General features: G+C 42.8%; 1 protein-coding gene across 5 annotated transcripts in view; it reads right to left on the bottom strand.

Annotated features, from left to right (window-relative positions):
• Positions 1-25,439, bottom strand: part of mybl1 (v-myb avian myeloblastosis viral oncogene homolog-like 1) — a 153,238-nt gene that overhangs the window by 78,554 nt on the left and 49,245 nt on the right. For 2 of the 5 annotated variants that reach the window (XM_078540399.1, XM_078540401.1), the window contains exons 2-8: positions 24,954-25,059; positions 24,505-24,576; positions 21,706-21,798; positions 7,432-7,652; positions 2,968-3,154; positions 2,769-2,837; positions 1,997-2,101 (exon numbers count right to left, since the gene is read on the bottom strand). In XM_078540399.1, the coding sequence (XP_078396525.1) occupies positions 1,997-2,101; positions 2,769-2,837; positions 2,968-3,154; positions 7,432-7,652; positions 21,706-21,798; positions 24,505-24,576; positions 24,954-25,059 (853 nt within the window). The remainder of the gene's footprint in view (positions 1-1,996; positions 2,102-2,768; positions 2,838-2,967; positions 3,155-7,431; positions 7,653-21,705; positions 21,799-24,504; positions 24,577-24,953; positions 25,060-25,439) is intronic. The other 3 variants (XM_078540403.1, XM_078540398.1, XM_078540400.1) reach the window with 2 other exon arrangements.

Below are 25,439 nucleotides of genomic sequence, written 5' to 3'. Positions count from 1 at the left end.
CATCATTTCTCTCAGAGCCAATTCCAGAGGCTTGTCATCGGACTTTGACTCAGCAGGAGCCTGGTCTCCAGCAGTCTGAGTATCAGAGATCTTAGGTGCACAGCTGGCAGTGACAGCCATGTCTGTGAGGTGATCACCAGATAGCGAACTCAAACCAAACCTAGAACTAGGTCCCTCTGAGGTGCATGTATCTGTGCTGGTAGAGGGTGCAGGTGAATGCAATGACAGATCTTCATCAGATGGATGTTCAGCATCCTCACCTGAGCTGGTCTGGGGGTTGGGGCTGAAGTCCTTGCTAGAGGTCGTCCTTCGCCTTTTTTTTGCTAGAATAGATAATTAGGGATTGACTAGGCAGGGTCCAACATTATAGGTCACTCTCAGTCATTGTCCATATGTATACTGGATGCACCCTCACTGGCTTGTTGGGGGAGGCCAATCTTGCCTTTTGCACAGGAATGATCCCTATCCTCTCCAGCCAGCTCTGCGGCCTGTTTCTAGTGGGGTGAGTGTGTCCTCAATTCGGGGGTCTCCCCTCCAGTCTTCGCGCTCTCCCTTTTGTTGAGAGTGATTTTGTCCTGCATAAAGACAGATGTATTAACTGTGAGCACTATGGATAAATGAGCAGTTCAGAAGCATGCGTGCCTGTTGTGTCGGCTGACCCTCCCCAGTAAGGGATTAAGACATAGTTTGTGCAATAACTTACACGAGATGGTGAGTTTAAAGTGGTTGGCAAACATTCAGTGCTGATGTCCCATATGCCGGTCGTGTGTGACATCCTTGTGGACTCTGATCCTTAGACTACCTGATGGCCTTATAAATGTGAGAGTTTGGAGTGAGTAGGAGTTTCACTTACTGATGCAGCGTGCATCAGATCATTCATTCTTTTCCTGCACTGCAGAGGAGTCCTTTGTTTCCCCACAGGCACTGATCTCCTCAGGCTAGCATGGTCAGGTAGGAGGACATCCTGCTTGCATCTCAAGGCAAGCGGTACTCCTGCCTTTCCTGGACAGTCTGCAAGAGAATCGCAAGGGAGGCCTTGCTGAACCATGGAGTGGAGGGCTTGGTTCTTTTAGGCACCATGGAGAACCTGAACAACACAACCCACCTGACCTTCACAGAGTGAATATCCGCACCAGGACTTCAGCTCATTGAGGTAATGGCGGTGCAGATGAATCCTGGCCTGCCACGCCATGAGATTCAACATACTCCTTGTTGATACATAATTAATGAGCTGAAAAGCAGATGATCATCCAGGTTTATATGGCCTGGCACCCAGCGGGAATCACACTAAATTTCCCACCTGCCACTGCTCTTAGTCTCCAGAATGGAAAATTCTGTCCTCTATCTCTAATCAATAATGCCATCTCTCCTCTTTTATTTCCTTCTCTATCTTTCCTGAACACTTCACATCCAGGGATATTAAGCTGGGTTTTTTTGTGCCAGATCTGTTATTGCCACATCATCAAATTCCCATGTGGCTGTTTTATTAATGATAAAAATATTGTTGCAGCACTCTTGCTACATTCTCAGACCCAAGTTAACTTTAAGAGGCCAAGGACAGATTACCTTAACCTCCAAACCTGCATTGTTCCCAGCATAGGCATAGCCATGACAAGAAATTTGATCAAAGCAACGCATATCACATAATCAAAATATACATTGGCTTCATAAAATATAAGTCAATATATACTAAACTTCAATTCAAAAAAATAATTTTGAAGAATTAGGCCACTTAGGCAGGAAAAAAACCAAACATCTTTACTGAATCACAGACCATGAATGCCAAAGACATATCTTTATCGAGACAAAAAACTTCTAACTACATCAAGGCATAAAGATGTTATTTAGTAATTTCTAAAATACAATTCTAAAATGTTAGTGAAGCCAGAGCATCACAATGAAAAGGTTAAAATAAGAAAAAAAGCACAGATGAAATAGCAAGTCTAAGATGAAAAAAGCTAAGCAATCAAAGGTTGAGAGTACACAGAATCCTTACAGCTCCTGCTCGTTTTCTTCTGACTTCATTCTCTGCTGACATTAGGAGGAGTTCAAGTTCCTTTATTCTTTGTTCTTTATCAGGATCATCATCAACATATGGTTGCTAAAATGAACATGTAACAAGAGAACAAAAAAGGAAAAGAACAAAATGGAGAGTGACAGGAAGAGAGAGACGAAGATATGAGGTTCACTCTTTCATTCAAGTGCACGAACTATTGCAAGGCAATCAATGATAACAGTTTTTAAATTCTGGTACTATGGGCAAATATGATCTTTTAACAGGATTAACCAATCAAATAACATCAAATGAAAATGGCAGTAAAATATTTTAGTGTGGACATTTGTTTCATTTATAGGACAGCCTCAGTGCCTCATTAGTGTAACTGGAATCACAACTTTGAAGCAGAATGCAAATTATTTCTGATCTTTAAAAGGAAACCAGAAGTTGTATTGATTGAAGCATAAGTTAAAGCAGAGTAAACTGAGTTTTGAAAAGCCATTTCTGAATTCAGACATATTATGAGGTAGCATGGATAACCAAACAGAACACGTTATAATTTAAATAGATAAAGCACAACGCATTTTTATGTGACAAACAGAACAGAAATATATTTTTTTCAAAAATGTCTAAGCTTAAACCTTACAATATGTTTTGACAATGGCTGGATATTGATATACGTGTAAAAACTTTAAAAACCAGACAGTTGCAAGAAGTATGCATTCTTGAACCTCATTAAAATCAAATTAAAGAAAAAATGCCTGTTTCTTACTTGAGAAAAACCTGTTGTAGTATTTTCTGTGCAAGATTCTTCTGTACCCAAGTACTGATGTCTTAGGGCCTTAAAAAAAGACATATGCTATATCTCAAATTCAAGGCTTTTCAAGATTCAATATCAAAACCAACATAAGATCATGCTATTTTATTTGAATTCATGAATTACTCAATTTTAAAAAGTGCAAGTCATTTACTTGCGTGGGCACAGGAATGAAAAACTGGTTCTGGAACTGCACTGTGTTCAGAGGTGTCCGTGGTGGTACTTTCTGTTGCTGTATGCTTGGGAGTAAATCACATTTGGGAGCCTCCTGCAGATATCCTTCCTGCTCAACTTTCCTTCTCATTGTGGAATTCCAGTGGTTCTTGATTGAATTATCTGTCCTGTATGGATTTAGTATATATACTTGTATAAAAACTAGACGAAGTTCTGTATATTACTGCTACAGAAAACAAAGATGAACTTGTGACAGTAAATATAACGCTTGGTGAACAAAAAAAAAATACTGAACTTCAGGTGAAAGAATTTCGAGCATTCACACTAAATGACTGTCCAAAAGGTGTATAATCACTTTAAACACAGGAATTCTTCAAAATCAGTTAAATGTCAACCATTTTTAAAAAATATACTTATACTGGTGGGACACAATCGTTATAGGAAGGCAGGGAGAGTGCAGGAAAGCATGGTAGCATGTGGAAAACCCAGAAAAGCCAGCCACCTGGAGGCTATGCTGATCTTAACAGCAGGGTCTCACGTAAATATGCTGCAGTCTCTAACAGCTTGGCGGATTGGTGGGAATGCAAACAAGCAACAGGTTTTAGTTAGTTCGAGGGAGGGAGGAGATAAGAAGGGAAGCCGATAGATCAGGACCACAATCAGGAGGCTAAGAGAGTAGCAGGGGAGGCCTAATGCTTCCTTGAGGACAGGAGGAGTTCTCCTGTGTCTTCTGGCCTACAAGAAAACCTGAAAAATATTTAAACTTACCGGGGGCCAGAAGGTAAGTTTTTCGATAAAGGAAAAGGCACTCCTTAGGCCTCCGGTTATTTTTCCAGATGACATTATCAGACCGCATTGACATATTTAAAAAAGAATGTGACTTCCTTCCTGCAAATGTCTTCCTCAAAAGGGCAGGTTAATATTGGCACAGGGTAGGTGTGAAGCTGGATTTTTTGGGGTGAGTGACTCTCATTAGGTTAACTGCTCCCCTTTCCTGTATCTACCAAATGGGGGCAGTTAAAATCAGGGCCAACAGGATTACTAAAACCCATTTCATTATATGTGCCAATTTAAGAATGTTAGATTGCCTACCATAGGCATGGTCTTTATGTGCACACTGAACTGGTCATATTTGTTCTATTTATTCATGGGATGTAGACATCATCAACAAGGTGAGCATTCGTTGCCCATCCCAACTGCCCTTGATCAGGTGGTGGTGAGTCGCTTTCTTGAGCCGCTGCAGTCCATGTGATTTAGGTACATGAGCAGTTAGAAAGGGAGTTCCAGGTTTTTGACCCAGAAACAGGGAAGGAACGGTGACACATTTCCAAATCAGGATGGTATGTGACTTGGAGGAGAAATTGCAAGAGGAAGGTGTTTCCATGCACCTGCTGCCCTTGTCCTCCTAGGTGGTAGAGATTGTGGGTATGGAAGGTGCCAATAAAAGAGCATTGGCAAGTTGATGCAGTGCATCTTGGAGACCGTACATCCTGCTGCTACTGTGCACCAGCTATGGAGTTCGTGAGTGTTTAAAAAGGTGATGTATGAGGTGCCAGTCAAGCAGACTGCTTTGTCTTGGATGATGTTGAGATTCTTGAGTGTCGTTGGAACCTCACTCATCCAGGTTAAGTGGACAGTATTCCATCACATTCCTGACCTGTACCTTGTAGATGGTGAACAGGCTTTAGAGAGTCAGGAGATGAGTTCCTCACTGCAGATTTCCAGGAGTTTCCAAATTTCTGACCGGTCAGAAGCCACAGCATTTATGTGGCTTGTCCAGTTCAGTTTCTGATCAATATCTGGGTGTGGCCATTGACAGTGGGGGATTCAGAGATGGGAATGCTGTTGAATGTCATAGGGAGATGGTCAGATTCTCTCTTTAGAAACTGTCACTCCCTGACATTTGTGCAGCATGGATTTTACCTGCCAAGCTTGAATTTTGACCAGGTCTTGCTGCATGCAAGCACTGAGTGTTTCACTCTGAGGAGTTGTGAATGGAACTGATCACTGTTCAATCATCAGTGACCATTCCCACTTCCGACCTTGTGTTGGAAGGAAGGTCATTGATGAAGCAACTGAAAATGGAGAGGCTTTGGACACTGCTCTGAGAAACTCCTGCAGCTGAAAGAATTGGCCCTCAGCAACCACAACCAGCTTTCTTTGTGCTAGGTAAGACTCCAGCCAGTGAAGAATCTCCCCTCCCTGATTTCCACTGACTTTACTAGGTCTTCTAGATGCCACACTCAGTCAAAGTTGCCAATCATTAATTAATCATCTTCAAAGGGAAAAAAACTTGTCAATGGCATTGTAAGAATTTCATCTCTTTCTTCTAGATGACTCTGCCAAATCAATTTTGTTTTATGATGGCCTCACTTGGTCACATCTAAACTTCTTGACTAGAGTCAGCATCAAGATTGCTGGTATGCAACACTAGAAATTATACACACATTAAATTCAAGAGCACCAAGATCACTAGAAAATGAAGAGATAGAAGAGAAGTTTGAATATAAAGGTAAACTGCAGTTCAAGTAATAAACCCAGTGTTGCAGTAAGTAACCTAATAGCAACTTGGTATCAAAAGGTCATTGACAGCATTATTATTCAAAAGAGATTATACTGAAGTAGCCACTTAAGTTTAAGGGTGACAGATTACTGGAACCCAAGTGTTAAATTGGAGCATCCTGAAGGAAGCTCGGGAAGAAGTCAACACTGACTTGAATTTCCCAAAAACCCACAGAAAACAAAAGTTGCACCAGCAGATTGGATCCCATCTTCAAAAAGAGGGAGGCAGGGATAAGGCATGAAATTACTGAGCAATTAGTTTTCACTTGTTGATAAACCACTGGAAACTATAATGCACAAAGAAATTACTAAATGCTTGAAGAAGCAAATGCTAATCAGGTCTAGTAAGCCAGGACATGCTTGCCCAACCTTATACAATTCTTGGAAGAAATAACAAAAAGAATGGGTAAAAGGAAAGTAGTGGATGAGATTTATATGGATTGCCAAAAAGCATTCAGGTGAAGTGCCATATAAAGAAACTTATGGTGAAGATAACAACAAATAGAACTAATGGGAATGTGATCACATGGATGGGCATATGGTTGGAGGGTGGAAAATATAAGGGAGTTACTTGTAACATAAATATGCACTAAGTAGCGTTCTACAAGGATATATAATATATATATAGATTAGGAATAGAAGGGCCATACTGAAATTTGCTGATGACACTAAACTGGGGTTTGGCAAATTGTGAAAGCATGAAGAAAACATTGGCTAGCCGGATGGGCAGGCAAGTGTCAGATCCAATTCAGAACAGAAAAAAAGAGATGGGATAATGTATCATGCAAGAAAGATTAGGGAAATAAACTTCCCTTGACCCCAGCTCTTTGATTTTTGTCTGTCAAACAACTTTAATCCATTGCCAATATGCCCGATATTCTCTATTAAAAAAAAGCCATCAGAAAAAAAAGACAGATGATCAACTGCCTTCTAAAGAAAAATCCAACCACTCCATTCAAGTATCAATTTGGTCAGTTTTCATAAAAATTTATATCAAGATTTTGAAATCCTTTTGAACACATATATTTATCAGCTCATTTCCCAATGTTAGCTGCTTTTGTGGAAGCCTGTTTGACATAACCATCAGATTTGGATAAAATTTCCAAGTTCTCCTCTAAGTCAAACACCATTTTGGTTGAAAATATATTGCCATTCCTTCATTGTTATTGGGCCAAAATCCTGAAGCTCCCTGCCTAACAGCACCAAGGAAGTTCTTTTACCACGTGAACCACAGTGGTTCACCGCCACCTTCTCGAGGCAACTAGGGACAGAAAAGAAATGCTGGCCTTACTAGCATTGCCCCTCTTAATTGAATAAAAAGAAGCCTCATTAAAATTACTGGGGGAAATGAGTATTCCCCTTCACAGCTTATGAATGCTGCATGCATCAAGGGATCAGTACAAAACCCTGTGAACTTCTACGAGTCACATGCTCCAACAGAGCTTTCAAAATTCCTATGCTATTAAGATTTTAGTCCTGATATCGTATTTGTCACTTTTGCACGAGCTTAATCTTTCTTAAAAAGCACTAAGTGGTCTAGAACTCAGCACTCACTTGATGCAGCACTATTTGGAAAAGTCACTCGCAGATAACAAGAATAGATGCTATAGGAAACAGAGCTGTTACCAGATGTGGTCAAGGTGCCTGCATAAACAGTACAAAAGGCACACTGCAAGGTCACTGCAGGAGGACATTTACCTGCATCAAAAATATTCTATTTTTGGAAGTATTTTGATCCTATCTGAATGCAAGAAATGGAAAAATATTCCATTATTTCATTTTTCAACATCATTCACATCGTCAGTCATAAGAATAATAATTTACTTTAATTTCCTTGGTCAAAATAGGGCATTTAAAAACTGTAGAAATAGATTTAACATACCTTCCAGGAAGCAACTTTGCAATCTCAGCCCAGCGATTTCCCAGACGTTTATGTGCTTCATAAATGATCTTGTCTTCTTCTTCTGTCCAAGATGATTTTTTTACTTCAGGATTTAAATGATTGTGCCACCTTTCCCGGCACTGCTTTCCAATCCTGCCTTTTAGATACTTGGCAATCAGTGACCATCGTTTTGGACCATATTTCTGAACTAACTCAATTACCTATTGGCGGTGGGGAAAAGTAAAGCCAAAAGTTTGAACAGAAGTATCAGTTTCCATGCTTTAAACATTGAAATAAAATCATGGTCAAAATTATTTTTAGAAAAAAATCAAAGCACTAACACCAAAAAGAAATCCTATGAAAGTCTGACAATCAGTCATCAAACTGAAACGTGAACTGTTTCTCTCATCATCTGACAGGCTGGGTATTTTCTGTTCTATAATAAAATAAGAACATAAGAAATAGGAGCAGGATTAGACCATGCAGCATCTCGAGCCTGCTCCGGCATTCAATGCCATCATGGCTGATCCTCATCCTCAACCCCACTTTCCTGCATGTTCCCATATACCCTCGATTCCCTGAGACCCCAAAAACCTGCCCATCTCAGCCTGAAATATATTCAGCGATGGAATATCCATAACCCTAGGTAGCGAATTCCAAAGATTCGAAGCCCCCGAGTAAAGAAATTTCTCATCTCAGTTCTAAATGATTAGCCCTTTATCCTGAGCTGTGCTCCCAAGTTCTAGATTCTCCAGTCATCAAGCCCCTTCAGAATATTGTATGTTTCAATGAGATCCCCTCTCATTCTGAAATTGAAGAAATCAAGAGTAATTTATCTAAATTTGCTGACAATACAAAGCTAGATGGGAATGTAAACTGTGAGGAGGAAACAAAGAGGGTGCAAAGAGATGTAGACAGGTTAAGTGAGTAGGCAACAAGGTAGCAGATGGAGTATAATATGGGCTAGTTCACTTAGAGGTTATTCATTTTGGGAGTAAAATAGAAAAGCAGAATATATTATAAAAGGTGTCAAACTTGTAAATGTTGATGGTCACAGGGCTTGGATGTACTTGTACAAGGAATGCAGAAAGTTAGCATGCAGGTACAGCAAGGAATTAGGAAGGCAAATGGCATGTTAATCCTTATTGCAAGGGGATTGGAATACAAGATTAAAGATGTTTTGCTACAATTGTATAGGGTTTTGGTGATTCCAAACTTGGAATATTGTGCTCCATAGAGCACTGGCCCAATTTACAATCATTGGACTACCCTCATCCCAGGTACCAATCTAGTGAACCTTCGCTGTTCCATCTCAAATGCAAGTATATCTTTCCTTAAATATGGAGACCAGAACTATGCACAATATTCCAAGTTTGGAATCACCAAAACCCTATACAATTGTAGCAAAACATCTTTAATCTTGTACTCCAATCCCCTTGCAATAAGGATTAACATGCCATTTGCCTTCCTAATTCCTTGCTGTACCTGTATGCTAACTTTCTGCATTCCTTGTACAAGTACATCCAAGCCCTGTGAACATCAATATTTACAAGTTCAACACCTTTTATAATATATTCTGCTTTTCTATTTTATTCCCAAAATGAATAACCTCTAAATGAACTACCCCATATTATACTCCATCTGCTACCTTGTTGCCTACTCACTTAACCTGTCTACATCTCTTTGCACCCTCTTTGTTTCCTCCTCACAGTTTACATTCCCATCTAGCTTTGTACTGTCAGCAAATTTAGATAAATTACTCTTGATTTTTTCATCCAAGTCATTATAGATTGTAAATAGCGGAGGCCCTAGCACTGATCCTTGTGCCACTGCAATTGTCACAACCTGCCAACTTGAAAATGCCCCTACTGTTTGCTTCCTGTCCATTAACCAATCCTCTATCCATGCTAATATATTATTCCCAGCTCCATGAGCCCTTGTCTTGTACATTAACCCTTTATGCAGCACCTCATCAAAAGCAGTTTGGAAATCCAAGTATACTACATCTACTGGTGGTTCTTTATCTGGACTACTAGTTACATTCTCAAAAAAAACTAATATTTGTCAAACATGATTTCCCTTTTGTAAAACCATGTTGTTTTTGTGAACCAAGAAATAGGAGGAGTAGGCCATTCAGCCTCTTAAGCTTGCACCGCCAGTCAATAAGATCAATGCTGATCTGATTGTGGCCTTAACTCCAATTTCCTGCCTGTCACTAAGAATCCTTGAATCCCTTGTCAATCAAAAATCTGCTTAACTCAGCTTGAATATATTCAATGACCCAGCCTCTACTGTTCTCTGGGGTGAGGAATTGCAAAGGTTCACGGCCCTCAGAGGAGAAATTCCTCCTCATGCCAGTCTTAAATGGGGGACCCATTATTTTGAAAATGCACTCCTAAGTTCTAGATTCCCTCATGAGGGGAAACATCCTCTCAGCATCTACCTTGTCAAGCCCCCTCAGAATCTTATGTTTCATTTAGGTCACCTCTCATTATCCAACCAAGTGAATCTTCTCTGAATTGCCTCCAATTGCAAGTATGTCCCTCCTTAAGACAGACTTAAAACTGTACTACAGTATTCTGGGTGTGGTCTCACCTATGCCGTATACAGTTGTAGAAAGACTGCCCTACTTATATACTCCAACCCCCTTGCAATAAAGGCCAACATTCCATTTGCCAGCTTAATTTCTTGCTGTACCTGCATGTTGACTTTTTATGATTCATGTACAAGGACACCCAGATCCCTCCATACTGCAGCATTCTGCAGTCTCTCTCCATTTAAATGATACTTTGCTTTTCTACTCTTCCTGCCAAAATGGACAACCTCACATTTACCCATGTTATAATCCATCTGCCAAATTTTGTCCACTCACTTAATATATCGATTTCCCTTTGCAGACTCTATATATTGTCCTCATAACCTGCCTTCCCGCCTATCTTTGTATTGTCAGAAAATTTGGCTACAATACAGTCAATCCCTAATACAGATCATAAATAGTTGAGGCCCAAGTACTGAACCCTGTGGCACTTCACTAGTTAGGGTTTACCAACCTGAAAATGACTCATTTATCCCAACTTTCTGCTTCTTGGTATCCAGTCCTCTTTCCATGCTAAAATATCACCTCAAACTAGTATTTCTACACATGAGAATCAACCTTTTACGTGGCACCCAATAGGATGCCTTTTGGAAATGTAAATACACTACAGCTACTGGTTCCCCTTCATCCACTTTGCTTGTTACGTTCTCAGAGAAATGGGTCAAACACGATTTCCCTTTCAAAGAAAATGTTAGCACTGCTTGTTTGTATTATGATTTTCTAAATATCCTGCTACTAACCCTTTAATAATGGATTCCCAATGACAGACTTTAGGCTAACCGGCCTATAGTTTCCTGCTTTGTCTCCCTCCTTTCTTGAGTTGAGGTGTTATATTTGCAGTTCGCCAATCCACTAGGACTTCAAGAGTCTAGGGAATTTTGGAAGGTTATAACCAATGCATACATTATGTCTGCAGCCACTTCTTTTTAGATCTGAGGGTGAAGGTCATCAGGTCGAGGGGACGTGTCAGCCTATTAGTATTTCCATTACTTTTTCTCTAGTGATAGTGATTGTTATAAGTTCCTCTCTCCCTTTTGCCTCTTGATTTTCAACAGTGCTTGGGATACTTTTTGCGTCTTCTATTGTGAAGACATATTCAAAATACTTGCTCAAAGCTCCTGCCATTTCCTATTATTAATTCACCGGTCTCACCCTCTAAGGGACCAGTGCTCACTTTAGATACTCTTTTCCATTTTATAAACTTGAAGCTTTTACTGTCTGTTTTTGTATTTCTTGCTAGTTTTCACTTGTACTCCAATTAACTCCCTCTTATGTTTTTTTGTTATCCTTTGCTGGTTTCTAAAATTTCCCTAATCTTCCACCCTACAATTAATCTCCACAGCTTTGTGTGCCTTTTCTTTCAATTTGACATCACCCTTGGTTAGCTATGAATGGTATATCCTACTGGTAGAGTCTTTCTCCCTCAATGGAATGTAGTTGAGAGTTATGAAATATCTCCTTAAATGTCTGCCACTGCATCTCCACCGACTTACCTTTAACATATTTTCCCAGTCCACTTTAGCCAACTCTGGCTTCATAAACTTGAATAGACAATTACAAAGTTAAGACACCAGTTTTGGACCCACATTTCTCACTCTCAAACTGAACGTGAAATTCTATCATGTCATGATAACTCTTGCCTAGAGGATCCTATACTATTAAGTACTTAATAGTATAGTCTTAATCCTAATAGTATTAATCCTGTCTCATTACACATTACTAGGTCTAAAATAGTCTATTCCCTGGTAGGTTTCAGAATGTACCATCTTTGTCTGAGCATACAATGATTTTATAAATGCATCGTTAAGATTTCCTCAATAACTGGTTCCAGTACTTTTGTCAATGACTGCTGTCAGGCTAATTGTCCTGCAGTTCCTCATTTTCTCTCTCTTTTCTTGAATAAGTGTTACATTTGTTAACTTCCAATCTGCTAGGACTGTTCTAGAATTTAGGGAATTTTGGAAAATCATAACCAGTGCATCCACTATCTCTGCAGTTATCTCTTTTCGAACCCCAGGATGTAGGTCAGGTGCTGGGGATTTTTCGGATTTTAGTCCCTTAAATTTCTCAAATACTTTCTCTCTGCTAATTTCCCAGTCCTATAAGTCCTTTGGTTACCCTCTACTTCTGGTATGTAATTTGTGCCTTCTGCTATGAAGACAGACAAAAGGAGTCAGATTTTCACCTTGGAGGTGGGAATTGAGAGTCAGGTCATTTACCAATGTCGTGATCCTGCCTCCTGCCCGGCAGTGCCCGCCCATGCTATCTTGGGTGCGGGGGCAGAGACAGGCTGGAGTCAGGCTCACCGTCTTTGGAAACAGGCATCTGAGATGCTGGGGACCTCAGGAGGAAGCCGAGCTGGATCATCCACTCGCCACTTCTGGCTGAAGATGGTTGCAAATGCTTCAGCCTCGTCTTTTGCACTGACGTACTGGGCTCCCCCATCATTGAGGATAGGGATATCTGTGCAGCTTTCTCCTCCTTTGAGCTGTTTAATTCACAACTGGATGTGGCAGGACTGCAGAGCTCAGATCTGATCCATTGGTTCTGGAATTGCTTAGCTCCAATCACACGCTGTTTCCACTGTTTGGCATGCAATTAGTCCTGTGTTGTAGCTTCACCAGGTTAACACCTCATTTTTAGGTTGCCTGGTGCAGCTCTTGGCATGCCATCCTACACACTTCCTTGAACCAGGGTTGATCCCCTGGCTTGATGGTAATGGTAGATTGGGAGATATGCTGGCCCATGAGATTACAAATTGTGGTGCTGCTGCTGACGACCCACAGTACCTCATGGATACCCAGTTTTGAGTCATTAGATCTGTTCTAAATCTGTCCCATCTAGCATGGTGATAGTGCCCCATATAGACTAATGAATGGGATGAGAGAATGTGGAGTCAGGGGACAAGTGGCAGAATGGACCGCTAGCTACCTTCAAGACAGAAACCAGAGTGGGAGTAAAGGGCTGTTATTCCAAGTGGCAGAGGCGCAAAGTGGCTTTCCACAAATATCAGTGCTGGGGCCACTGCTATTTACAATTTAAATTAACAACTTGGACTTTGGAATCAAAAACAATTTCTAATTTACAGATGATAGTCAATACTTGGAAGGGTTGCAATAAATTACAGGAGGCTATTAATAAACTTGCAGAATAGGCACATAATTGGCAACTGAAGTTCACAGATAAACATGAGGTAGCACATTTTGGTCAGAAAGTGCAAGTCTAGATTGGGTAGAGGGACAAAAGGGATGTCCGAGCACAAATACCAATCACTAAAAGTTGGGCCACAGGTAAGCAAGGGTATATAAAAACAAGCAAACTAAGCACTAGGTTTTATTTCTAAAGGAATAGAATTGAAAATCACTGAAGTTATACTAAACCTGTATTGAACCTTGGTTAGACCATACTTACGAGTAGTGCACGCAAATCTGGTCACCATATTATAAAAAGGTCATAAAGACACTGGGGAAAATGCAGTGAAAATTTACAAGGATTACAACAGAAATGGGTGGGTACACATCAGGAAAGTATTGACAGGCTGGGTCCCTTTTCTCCTGAAAAAAAAAGGTTGAGCGGTAACCTAATAAAAATATTTTAAATAATGGAAATTTTGACAGAGTAGATTGTAAAGAAAATGTTTCCTCTTGTGGGGAAGAGCAGAGAGAGGTTACTAGAAGCATTAGAGGTTATCAATATGAGATAGTCACCAAGAAATCCAATAGGGAATTCAGAAGAAACTTCTTCACCCAGAGTTGAGAATTTTAAACTCGCCACCGCAGGGAGTGGTTGAAGTAAATAGGATAGCTGTATTTAAACAGAAGCTAGACAAGCACACAAGGAAGAAAAGAAAAGAGGGTTATGATGGCAGATTTAGATGAGAAAAGATGGAAGGAGGCTCAAATGGAGCACAAATACCAGCACGGTTGGGCCAAATGGCTTGTTTCTGTGCCGTATATCCTATGTACTCCTATGTAACATACACAGTATATTGATTGTAAATTGTTTTTTCTCAAACCAAAATAATACAGCTTTTGGGGGGCTTTTTTGGAAGCACAGACCATTGCATTCAAGGAGTCCTGCCTCACCATCACAACCAATAAATACACTGAAACGACATGAAATAAAAAACTAGAGGAATATTACTATAATTGATCTCCAGGCACGAGAGCTCTTGGCTCCAGGTGGGTCAATCAGAATAAACACCCAACTTAGGAGATGATTTTAAGAGATTTTAACAGATGTACTGTTGATTGGTATTAATAGTGGATCTGGTGCCCAGGAATGAGGCGGATCAAGTGTCAGAAGGGGAACATTTAGGGGACAGTGATTAGAGTGTTATAAGGTTTAAGTTGGCTATGGAAAAGGACAAGGAGCAATCCAGAGTAAGAATAATTAATTGGGGGAGGGCCAACTTCAATGGGGTGAAGGGGTTCTGGCTCAGGTAAATCAGAATCAAAGATTGGCAGGCAAAAGCTGTAATGGAACAAAGGGCTGCCCTTAAAGAGAAGATAGTTTGGGTGCAGTCAAGGTTCGTTCACATGAGGGGTAAAGATATAGCAAACAAATCCAGAGCTTACTGGATGACAAAAGAGATAGAGGGTAAAATGAAGCAGAAAAAGATGTCAGGTGAATAACACAATTGAGCACCAGGCTGAATATAGAAGGTGCAGAGGGGAAGTAAATAGATCAGCAAGGAGAGTGTATGAGAGGAAACTGGCAGCCAACAAAAGGAAATTCAAAGTTGTCTAAAATAGTAAAAGGGCAGTAAAGATTAGGGTCCTAAAAGTAATTTACGCATGGAGGCAGGAAGCACAGCTGAAGTGCTAAATGGGGAGAATTTTCCCCACGTCGGGCGGGCCAAGTGGGAGCGGGTGGACGCAGGTGGGCACAGACCCGATTGCCACCCGTGATTGGGTCCGCGCCACCATTTTACATGGGCAGGCCAATTAAGGCCCGCCCAGCGTATTTCTCAAATCCCGAGGAGAGCGGGCGGCAGGAGTGCACAGACCACCGGGTCTAATGGCGACCTGTTTAAATGTAGGCCTGGCAGCCTTTGCAAGGCTGCTCACAATGGCCTGCAGAAGAGCACAGCAGAGGGCTACTGTGCAGCACGCAAGTCCAGAGGGTAGGCCAGCGGGGCGGGGCAGGACGGGCCAGGCCAGGCCGGAGGTTAGGCCAGCGGGGAGGGGCGGGCCTGGCCAGAGGGTAGGCCAGCGGGGCGGGGCAGGACAGGCCAGGCCAGAGGGCAGGCCAGCATGGCAGTGTGCCCCTCGTTTCTTGGAGGAGTGCCCAGCTGTCCTGCTGGGTGGAGGCGGCAGCAGGTCGTGCTTCCAAGGGATGGGATGCAGAGGCCTCCCCACCAGACAAAACATGCGTGGGAGGAGATGGTTGAGAGTGTGAGCTCCCATGACGTGCTGCGACGCACATGGGTCCAGTGCCGTTAAAGATTCAACTATCTCCTGCGCTTGGGAAGGGTGAGTATCATGTTGGCTGAGGTCACTTAATGCAGCCATCACCCTTTTCCCCCCAACCAAACCCCCACACCCCCCCCCACCCATCAACTAGAGTACAGTAACGGGATTGAATCCTTCACGGCATGTATCCCTTGCTGGGTGTACCAGCAGATATTACCCATGCCTAGCTCACCCTGAGAGGGTTGAGCTAGGATGGGTTCTGCACCTGCAGCATGTGAGACACTGACACCCAGAGTATAGAATGGGGGTGAAACTCAAGGATCTGCACCTAGGCATAGTGCTGGAACTGGGAAGCATGTCAAAGTTAGGGGACCTTCCAGTTGACAGGGCACCAATCAATCTGCTGGCCTTTGCACTCCATGTGCTTGTGCCTCCTTGCTTAGCAAAGTTACGCCCTGTGGTGCCACATGTGAAGGAGTCAGCATTTGGGCAAGGGTTGGGGGTGGGGCATCGGCTGCAGGGTAACGAAGAACTGGAGCCCTGCAATGTCTCACTCTGGTTGGGTTGGCAGGGGTGTGATGGGAATCTAGGTACAGGCTGGGCTAATTAATGCTCCTCTCTCCTTCTCTGGAGAAGACTGCGCACAATTCCGCAGAGCAGATGCAGACTGGCGGAAGCGAGGCCCAGTTGGCGATCCTGACACCTTTTGAGCAGCAGGTCATGGATCTGGAGAGGCACCATGCACCCAGATCCACCGGTGGCAGTGGCCATGGGAAGATGTTTGCTGAGCACGTAGGTCATCATGCGCATCCCAAAAGCCATGGCACTGCTGAATGCTCAGTGATTGAAGTTTGCAACATGGGTTGGCCATTGATTATGGAAGGATGAGCGCATAACGATCTGAGGGATCAGCATGCAAACCGACATAGTCTCCACTTGAACTAATTAAATGTCGTTCTTCCTTTTAGCATCACCAGAGCAGGGCCGGGAGGCAGCGGCTGAGGGGACACCTCTCACCAGAGGGCCCAGAAGAAATCCACTCACCAGCATCACACCATCCCTGCCAGGCATGCACCAGCGCAGATACTAGCACCTCAGCGGGAATTAGATATTCGGCTATTGTCCTGGGGCACAGCAGTGAGGGCACTTCACTCACTTGAGGTGCGGGCAGGCAGAGAGAGTGCCCAGGGTGCCAGCAGTCAGAGGGCTGCTAGGGACTAGGCACATGCTCGGTCAGTGGCTAATGATGTGCCTCTGGGGCCGTCCGTGAGGCAGCAAAGGCTGGAAGTGCAGCAGGGTATGTGGGACGATCTGGCAGAGATACATGAGGCTATGTGCGGCGTGGTGCCTGTGCTGAAGGAGTCCACGTGGAGCATCACCAATGCAATGAGCCTCATGGCTAAGCGCCATGCTTCCTCCATGGAGAGAGTGGCAACTATTGTAGAGGGGCTCCTCCAGGAGAACAATCAGGGCCTCCTGGGGTTGCGCTCAGACCTGCAAGCCCTCACAGCGACACTGACCTCAGGTGATCATTGCCCGTGTGGAAGATGGTTTGGGCACCAAGTATCCCAGCTCGGTGCCCATCCATCTACAGTGAGCAGGGAGGTCCGAAGCGACCTCTCGTTGGCGCAGCAACTGCCTGTTGTCTCTGCGGGCTCCTCTCAGGGCACTCCAGATGAGGGCAGCAGCTCCTCTGCCTGTGACCATGGCATCCGGTGAGGCTGCAGCAACTGGGGAGAAGCCAGCCGTGGAACTGGCCGCTCCATCCCAGGCAGGGCCAAAGGCTCCATGGGCCAGAGGTTGCCTGCCAAGGTCATCGATGCAAACAGGGCAGCACAGTGAGTAGTCTGTCTCAGATGCCAGTGCCAGCGAGGGGACAGTACCTAGACGTAGCACCCATAAGCATAAATTTAAGGCACCTTAGGCACACCACAGGTTTCTCACTGGTGCTTTTATGTTGGCTCATAGTAGTTCATTGAAGACTTGGTGCGATGTGCAACACCTTTTTTTTTTGGTTTCTGAAGTTACGTTTGTTATCTCAATAAATTTTGATATGTTGCCATGCCTCAGGGTGATTCCTTACTTCTGCAGGTGGACAGAACCCATGGTGTTATGAGTGAGTTGTTTGACATTGAGCTTTATTGACAAGGGTCTTCGTTAATGTTACTATCCAGGCAGATTTAGCTCTCAGGTATCGAGTATGGAGCCTGCAGCCCCAGCTTGTGTTGAAGGTCCATCTGTGGCGTATGTTGAAGGTCCATCTGTGGTGTGCTAGCTGAAGGTTCTTTGGATTAAAGCCTCCTTGGTGTCCCTGCCTCCTTGAAGTATGTCCGGGTCAGCGTCTACCCCCTCAGCATTCTCATCCTCAGACTCACTGCTGGACTCATGCGTCTACGTCTTCCTTGTCCACTGCGTCGCCCTTTTCCAGTGCCAGATTGTGGAGAGGGCAGCATGCAACCACCATCAGTAACACACGATCTGGGGGGTATAGGAGTGCACCCCCAAATGGTCCAGGCATCAGAAGCGCAGCTTGAGAAGGCTGATGGTTCTTTCTACCACAGCCCTTGTGGAGGCACGGCTCCTATTGTACCGCTGCTGAGTTTCTGTTCTTGGATGGTGGAGAGGCGTCATGAGCCACTTTTTGAGGGGATAGCCCTTGTCACCCACCAGCCATCCATCCAGTTGGGCTGGAGCACTGAAGAGCCTCAGCACCTGGTTGTGTTGGAGTATGTATGCGTCGTGGAAGCTCCCTGGGTACCTTGCACAGACTTGTAGAATCAGCATCCTGTGATCACACACCGCACGTTCAAAGAGTGGAAGCCCTTCCTGTTGATGAAGGCACCGGGCTCACTTGCTGGCACCTTGATGGCCACATGTGTACAGTCTATTGCACCCTGGATGCGGGGTAAGCCAGCAATCGCTGCGAAGATTCTGGCTCGCTCTGTCTGGCTGGCCTTGTCCCAGCAGTAGTGGATGAAAGTCAATGCACACCTGAACAGAGCATCTGCTTGACACAAGTGCACACAGCTGATTGGGAGACTCTGCAAAGATCATCCACTGACCCCTGGAAAGAGCCAGAGGCACTGAAGTTTAGGGCAGCTGTGACCTTTAGAGCCACTGGCATGGGGTGCCCACCCACTTTGCCAAGATCTTAGGTCTTTAATCTGACAGATGGAGGTGACTGTCTCCCTTCAGAGTCAGAGGCTCCTTCAGCACTGCACCTCAGACATATTGAGGTAGCTGCTTCTCCGCCTGTATACCCTGGCAGCAGGATAGTGGCGTCTTCTGCGGTCCGTTCCGTCTTGGACTTCATGTTGGCCCTGCACCGCTTGTGCCTGCACCTCTCCTCCCAAAGGTGGCTCCCCTGGAGGTTGAATGTGGACTCCAGGCCTCCTTCCCCTTCTGGCCCTCTCTTCCTCCTCAGAGGAGGTGCCTCCAGTGGAGAGCACAGCTCCCATTCCCAGGTGAAGGGAAGGCTTCCTGAAACCTGCAGGCCCCAAAAATGATCTTCACTGTAGAGACCTGACCTGAAGGCTTTCACTCCTGCCAAGTAGCTGATATGAGTTTTGAAGTATTGCTGCTCACACAGGCAACTATCAGTCACTTTCACAATTAAATATCTGACAGAGAACATTTGCGACCCCACTCACCCCTCTTATCCTGTCCGTGGATGAGGTTTATACAAATGTCTCCTACCCGCCTGCCCATTGCGCCCGTGTTGAAGATCGCATGGGCCCCGAAAAATTGTAGTCAATTGCTGCCTCAAGGGCCTTAACTACGTGAATAATTAATGGTGGGCGTGCAGCGAAGAACATCGCGCGGCCGCCCACCTAAATATCCCAATGGCGCACGGTGACGTCGTGACGCCCGCCCGACGTCACCGCACGTTATTTTACACGTCAGCATGCGGGGCCTGCCCCCGCACGCCAACAGGAAAATTCTGGCCCATGAGTACTTCTGTCTTTACCAAGGAAGAGGCTGCCACCCAAGTCAGTGGAACAGGAAGTAGTTGAGGCAATGGATGGGCTAAAAATTGATAAAGAGGTATTAAATAGGTTGGCTGTCCTTGAAGTTGATATGTCATCAGGACCAAATAGGATGCATCCAAGGAATATACAGAGGGAAGTAAGGGTGGAAAATACAGAGGCAATGGCCATAAGTCTTCCAATCCTCCTTAGATACAGGGGTAGTGGCAGAGGACATGAAAATTGCAAATGTTACACCATTGTTTTAATAAAAAAGGTGCAAGGCTAAACAGAGTAACTACGGGCCAGTCTGTTTAAGCCAGTGGTGGAAAAGTTTTTAGAAACAATAATCCAGGACAAAATTAACAGTCACATGGACAAATGTGGATTAATTAAGGAAAAGCAGCACAGACTTGTCAAGGACCAATCATGTGTGGGCTGCTTGCATGTTTTTTTGGTGAGGTAACAGAGGTCTAGCTGAGAGCAAGCACCAAAAGGCATTTGGTAAAGTGCCATTTAACATGCTTATCAGCAAAGTTAAAGTCCATGGAATAAAAGGGACAGTGGGAGAATGGATACAAAATTGGCTGAGTCACAGGAAACAAGTGAACAGTTGCTTTTCAGCCTGGAGGAAGGTATGTACTGGGCACCCCCACGGTTCAGTGTTAGGGACCACTGCTTCTCTTGATATATAAATTACCTAGACTTGGGTACACAGGACAAAATTTCAACATTTCCAGCTGAAACAAATCTTGGAAGTATTGTGAACTGCGAGGATATTGACAAACTTTTAGACGACATAGACAGGTTGATGGGATGGGTGGACAAGTGGCAGATAAAATTTAACTCGTGTGAAGTGATGAATTTTGGTTAGAAGAACAAGGAAAGGCTAAAACAAAAGGGTACAATTTTAAAGGGATTGCAGGATCAGGGGTATTTTGGGAGCATACATGCACAACTCATAGAACATGGTAGAGCAGGTTGAGAAAGCAGTTAATGAAGCATATGGCTTTATAAATAGGGGCATAGAGCACAGAAGCAAGGACTTAATGTAATCTGTATATAACACTGGTTCAGCTTCAACTGGAATATTTTGTCCAGTTCTGGGCACCACACTTTAGGAAGAATGGGAAGGCATTAGAGAGGGTGTAGAAAATATTCCACGGATGAAAAACCATGAGAATGATTCCATGGATGAGGAACTTCACTACATTAATAGATAAAAGTTGGGGCTATTTTCCTGAGGGGAAATTTGATAGAGATTAGATCGAGATTTTCAAAATTATGAGGGCTCTGGACAGAGTAGATATGGGGAAACTGTTCCCAAAGGCTGAAAGGTCGAGAACCAGAGGACACACAGATGGTGATTGGCAAAAGAACCAGAAGCAACATTAAAGAGAAACTTTGCTTTCTACACAGAAAGTGATTAGGATCTAGAATGTATTGCCTGAGAATGTGGTGAAGGCAGGTTTAATCGTGGCTTCCAAGAGGGAATTGGATAATTATTGAAAAAATATTTTCAGCTTTACAGGGAAAAGTCAGGTGAGTGGGTTAAGTAATATGCTCTTGCAGAAAACCAGCACAGATAGGGTGGGCTGAATGGCCTCCCTCTGTGCTACAATTATTATATGATTTCAAAAAGAAGTTGGATGGGTACTTGAGGGAAATAAACTTGCAGGGCTCTGGGGATAGAGCAGGGAAATAGGACTGATTAGATAGCTCTACAGTGAGCCAGCATGAACTTGATGGGGCAAATGGCCTCCTTCTGTGCTGTAATGACTCTGATTATAAGCCTGAATATGTCCAGTCAAGCAAGCAGAACTTTGAGATAGTTTATAGAAAAATGCCTCACCAGTTCAATGTCAAATCCAGACAATATACTCTCAAAGATTTAAAAATTGTTACAACACTAGGCATAACAATAAGTTCCTGTAAAAATGCACAATATAAAAAATTTTCATGATCTGAAACAGGGCAGAGCCTCAGGTCTGACATAATGACATATCTGTGGATTGATTCAGCAATAAAATACTTTAGCAAAGAATGGAGTACAGGATAGGCTGTCGTGGTTCCATATAGGCTAAAGTTGCAACTGCAAAGTTATTGAGAGATACCGCAGTTGATAAAAATAGTATCATTTCCAATTTTGTACCCACTATTTTCCATTCAATTCAATGGAATGAACAAAAACATATTTTTATTAAAAAAAGGAAATAAAAATCACGGTTTAACATTCAAAAAAATTTAAACTGAGATTAATTATTACTAACTTAATGCCCTTTAAGGAGCATCATCTTACCTTTTGATCTTCCTCCTTAGTCCATGGTCCTTTTATTAGCTCTGGATTCAAAACTTTTTGCCACCTATGCTGACATTGAACATCTGTTCGGTTCTGCAACATTTCCAAAGTCCTTGATTAGCAATATAAACCAGGAATATGCCAAATTTAAAGTTAGTTACATTACTCAGAGGAGGCTTTTCATGTGGTTTTGCAACTAAAACTCCAATTCGCTGAAGCATAAAGGAACTTTACAACTTACTAACTGAACTCTTGTGGAATTGTTGCATCTCTATCTCTGTGATCTCCTCGAGGCCCACAACCTTCAGATATCTGTACTTTTCTAATTCTGGCCTCCTATGCATCTCTGGTTTTAATCAACCCATTGGTGGCCACGCCTTCAGTTGCCAAGGCCCCAAGCTCTGGAAAACACTCCCTGCATCTCCTTTAAGACACCCCTTAAAACCTGTTATGATCCCCATGTGGAGACCAATCACCTGAAAAGTAAGGAATCCCCAAGCAACACCAATGAAAGGAATCGATGGACAAGATTTCACTTCTTAAAAATTAAGCATGCATTAACAGAAATGGCATTTCACTTGAAAAGATGAATTTCACTTTAGTCAATGCAACAAAGATACATCTCGCGTAATTACAAGCACTTGCATCAATTCTTGCGCAAATATGGCACCACATGCAATCTCAAGGTCTCTCCAACTCTGCCTCCAGTATGTAGTGTCATACTTGGTTTCATAATCCTCCTGTAAAGACCTTGCGATGTTTCATTATGTTTAAGGCACCATATAAGTTATTTTTGATGTCAATTTTGGGGGTCAATATGAGCGGCATAAGGCCACAAAATGGCAGGCATGATGCATGTGCACAGTCTGACCAGAAGTGCGTTGCCCACCAAAGGAAAGGGCCCATGAGAAGCATCCCCTATGAAAGCCTGAAACAGGGAATATGCTATTGCTTATGCAAAAAAAGGGGCCCAATGTCTACTTCAAGTCCCTGCTACAACATCAGTTTGCCCTGAGACAACCAGTACTAGCTGCCTCAGAAAACCAGCTCTAAATGTCATGCATGTACCACAATCTCAGCCATTCCTGGCACCAACCTCCTTCCTTAACTCAAGCCGTCCCTCCAGTCCATGATGTTTTCATGGATGACCCACCCAATATTGATAGCCAAACCAGCGTCAATTCCTGAAGCTTGCAACATCTCTCAGACAGCATTCCCAATCCCCAGAATAGCACTCCCAAGGCCCACAATCTGCCCATCAGTGAGCCAATGTGCTAGCAGCAGCCCAAATCTGGAGGAGTTATCTGATGCTGCCTTTACTACCGTGCCTCTTCACGATGGTGAAATCTTAGGCTAAATATCTAGGGCTCCTCAAACCTCACCATTTATGAGCAGGGGAATAATGCTGTCTAACGGGGAGTCGCAAATATAATCCCCGTAGTGTTTTATAAGGACAAGAGCATTATACAATGGGTCATAATTTCCTGGCAAAATAACAGCGAGTTTAATGCACTAATAGTAGTCTGTAAATTGCCCAGCAATTTGTGGTGAGGAATTGCACAAATTGCTGGATAATTTGCACCACTCCGTTAGCCTCATGAAAATAGCAGCTCACTGTTAACCTTCCCTAGAGTTTCTAGAAATTATATTTGAGCATTAATTACCAATTAAACCCACCACAAAGTAATGTTTGGCTGGAACTTAATAACCCTACCAATGAAGAGATTTATCTTTCTGGAATGCCAGTCAACCTCTCCAGCCCAGAAATGGAACAACTGAAAACTGTGGAGACTCATTCCTGCAGGTAGCAAATTGTTCTTTATGAAAATTTTTAAAATTCTTACTTTACTTTCTGCCACCTTCTCTCTCTTAATCTAGGCTTTCTTTTCCTCTTTTTCTCTAGTGGATTTGACTAATTCGCACTATTTCCTTCTCAGTCATTCCTCTGTTTCTTTCTCAATCCTTAATTCTAATTGCTTAAGGGAGATGCCCCGTCCAGCAAATTCTGGGCCATTGTACTTATAATCAATGTACTATTTGCCTATTAAGTGGAGATTTGACCCTTTAAGATAACAAATTCTAATTGACACAAACAGGCACATCCCAAGGTAAATCAGAGAAGTTAATTCTTGTTTAAAAAGTTTAAGATTAGCAGCCAATTAACTTCTCTCATTTTGTGAAAACGGGGGGGGGGAAAAATGGCAAGAACTGACTGGGTTTCTTTATTTCACCTTATATTTTCTTAATGCTGAAGAAAGTATAAACTAGCAATATAATCACAACTGAGCAAATTGTGACAGGTTTTTTTAAATGTCGTGGATATGGGCTCTAAAAAAAAAGTATCCTTTAAGGCCATGATTTAATAATTGCTGCTAAAAGCTTCTCCAATCACCAGAGAAGTGGAAATGTTATCTTCCTCTAACAGATGGCTTTGCTGATCACATATTCCTTCGACAGCACCTTCCAAACCCACAACCTCTACCGCCTAGAGGGACAAGGGCAACGGATGCATGGGAACACACCACCACATGCAAGTTCCCCTCCAAGCCACACAATCCTTTATCGCCATTCCTTCACTGTTACTGAGTCAAAATCCTGGAATTCTCTCCCTAACAGCACTATGGGTATACTTACATCACGCGGACTGCAGCAGTTCAAGAAGGCAGCTTCTCAAGGGCAATTAGGGATGGGCTATGAACGTTGGCCGAGACTGCAACGTCCACATCCCATGAAAGAATTTTTAAACAAACGTGGTTTTCAAAACAGAAATCATAAAATATTTACAATTCTTCCACTTACGAGAAAATGATTAGCAATGAAATTCCAGTCTTCTGTACCATGTTCTTCTACCAACTTCTTTAACTTCTCATCCTGTTTATTACCAAGAGACAACAGAGTATTCATTAGTAGACTAGAACTGCATATGTTACAACAGAAACTAACACAGCCAAGAATTTTAACTTATTTGGCTGAAGTGTTAATTGGTTCAACCATGAGAATTCAAACAGAAATCAAGTCCATATCTTAAGTACTTTAGCAATTTGTCATTGCAGTCAAATTAGATTTCAACTATAAAACAATTTCTTGTGGAAGTTTGTTTCTATAATTATACTGTATGATTCTCATTTTTGGCTATGTGATAGCTAAATGGAAGCTTATAAAATTTTAAAAATCATGCACATATTAAATGGAAGATTATAGAAATGAAAAAAACATGCACATATTCTACTAGGACCATTCAGATTTACCTCATCAGGTATCCATTTAACTTTGTTACAGAGCTTCTTTGTACCTTTCTGTTGAGGCATGTCATAGTCACGATCTTGGAACAGATGTTCGTCATCATCATCTTCACTGTTTCCAAAAGATAGACGTTCATAGATTATTATTTTACATATTGAAATTAATCACTAGAACCTTCAAGGCTATTCAAGTCTGTATTGATGATAATAAAAATAAAAAAATAAATGTACTAGGTTTCCCAAAACTCATTTCCCAAAAACAATACTAAAGATTCATAAGAAACAAGAAATTGAAAAGAAACATTTCCACATTATATAAAAACAGGTTTAGAACAAAAGTCAATCAAGATTTTTGTCGGAGCCACATAAGTGAGTATTTTGGAGCCAAGTTTAATGTTTACATCCATGAACGGAATTGAGCCCATGTCGGGTTGGCTCAGCAATCGAGGCCAGAAGGCGATGTCACGCTGGCGGGCCAATTAATGCCCGCCC

The sequence above is a fragment of the Cetorhinus maximus genome, chromosome 4 (genome assembly GCF_964194155.1).
Source record: "Cetorhinus maximus chromosome 4, sCetMax3.hap1.1, whole genome shotgun sequence".
Classification (NCBI taxonomy): domain Eukaryota; kingdom Metazoa; phylum Chordata; class Chondrichthyes; order Lamniformes; family Cetorhinidae; genus Cetorhinus; species Cetorhinus maximus.
The sequence above is the reverse complement of the archived record's forward strand: the minus strand, read 5'-3'. Positions and strand labels throughout refer to the sequence as shown.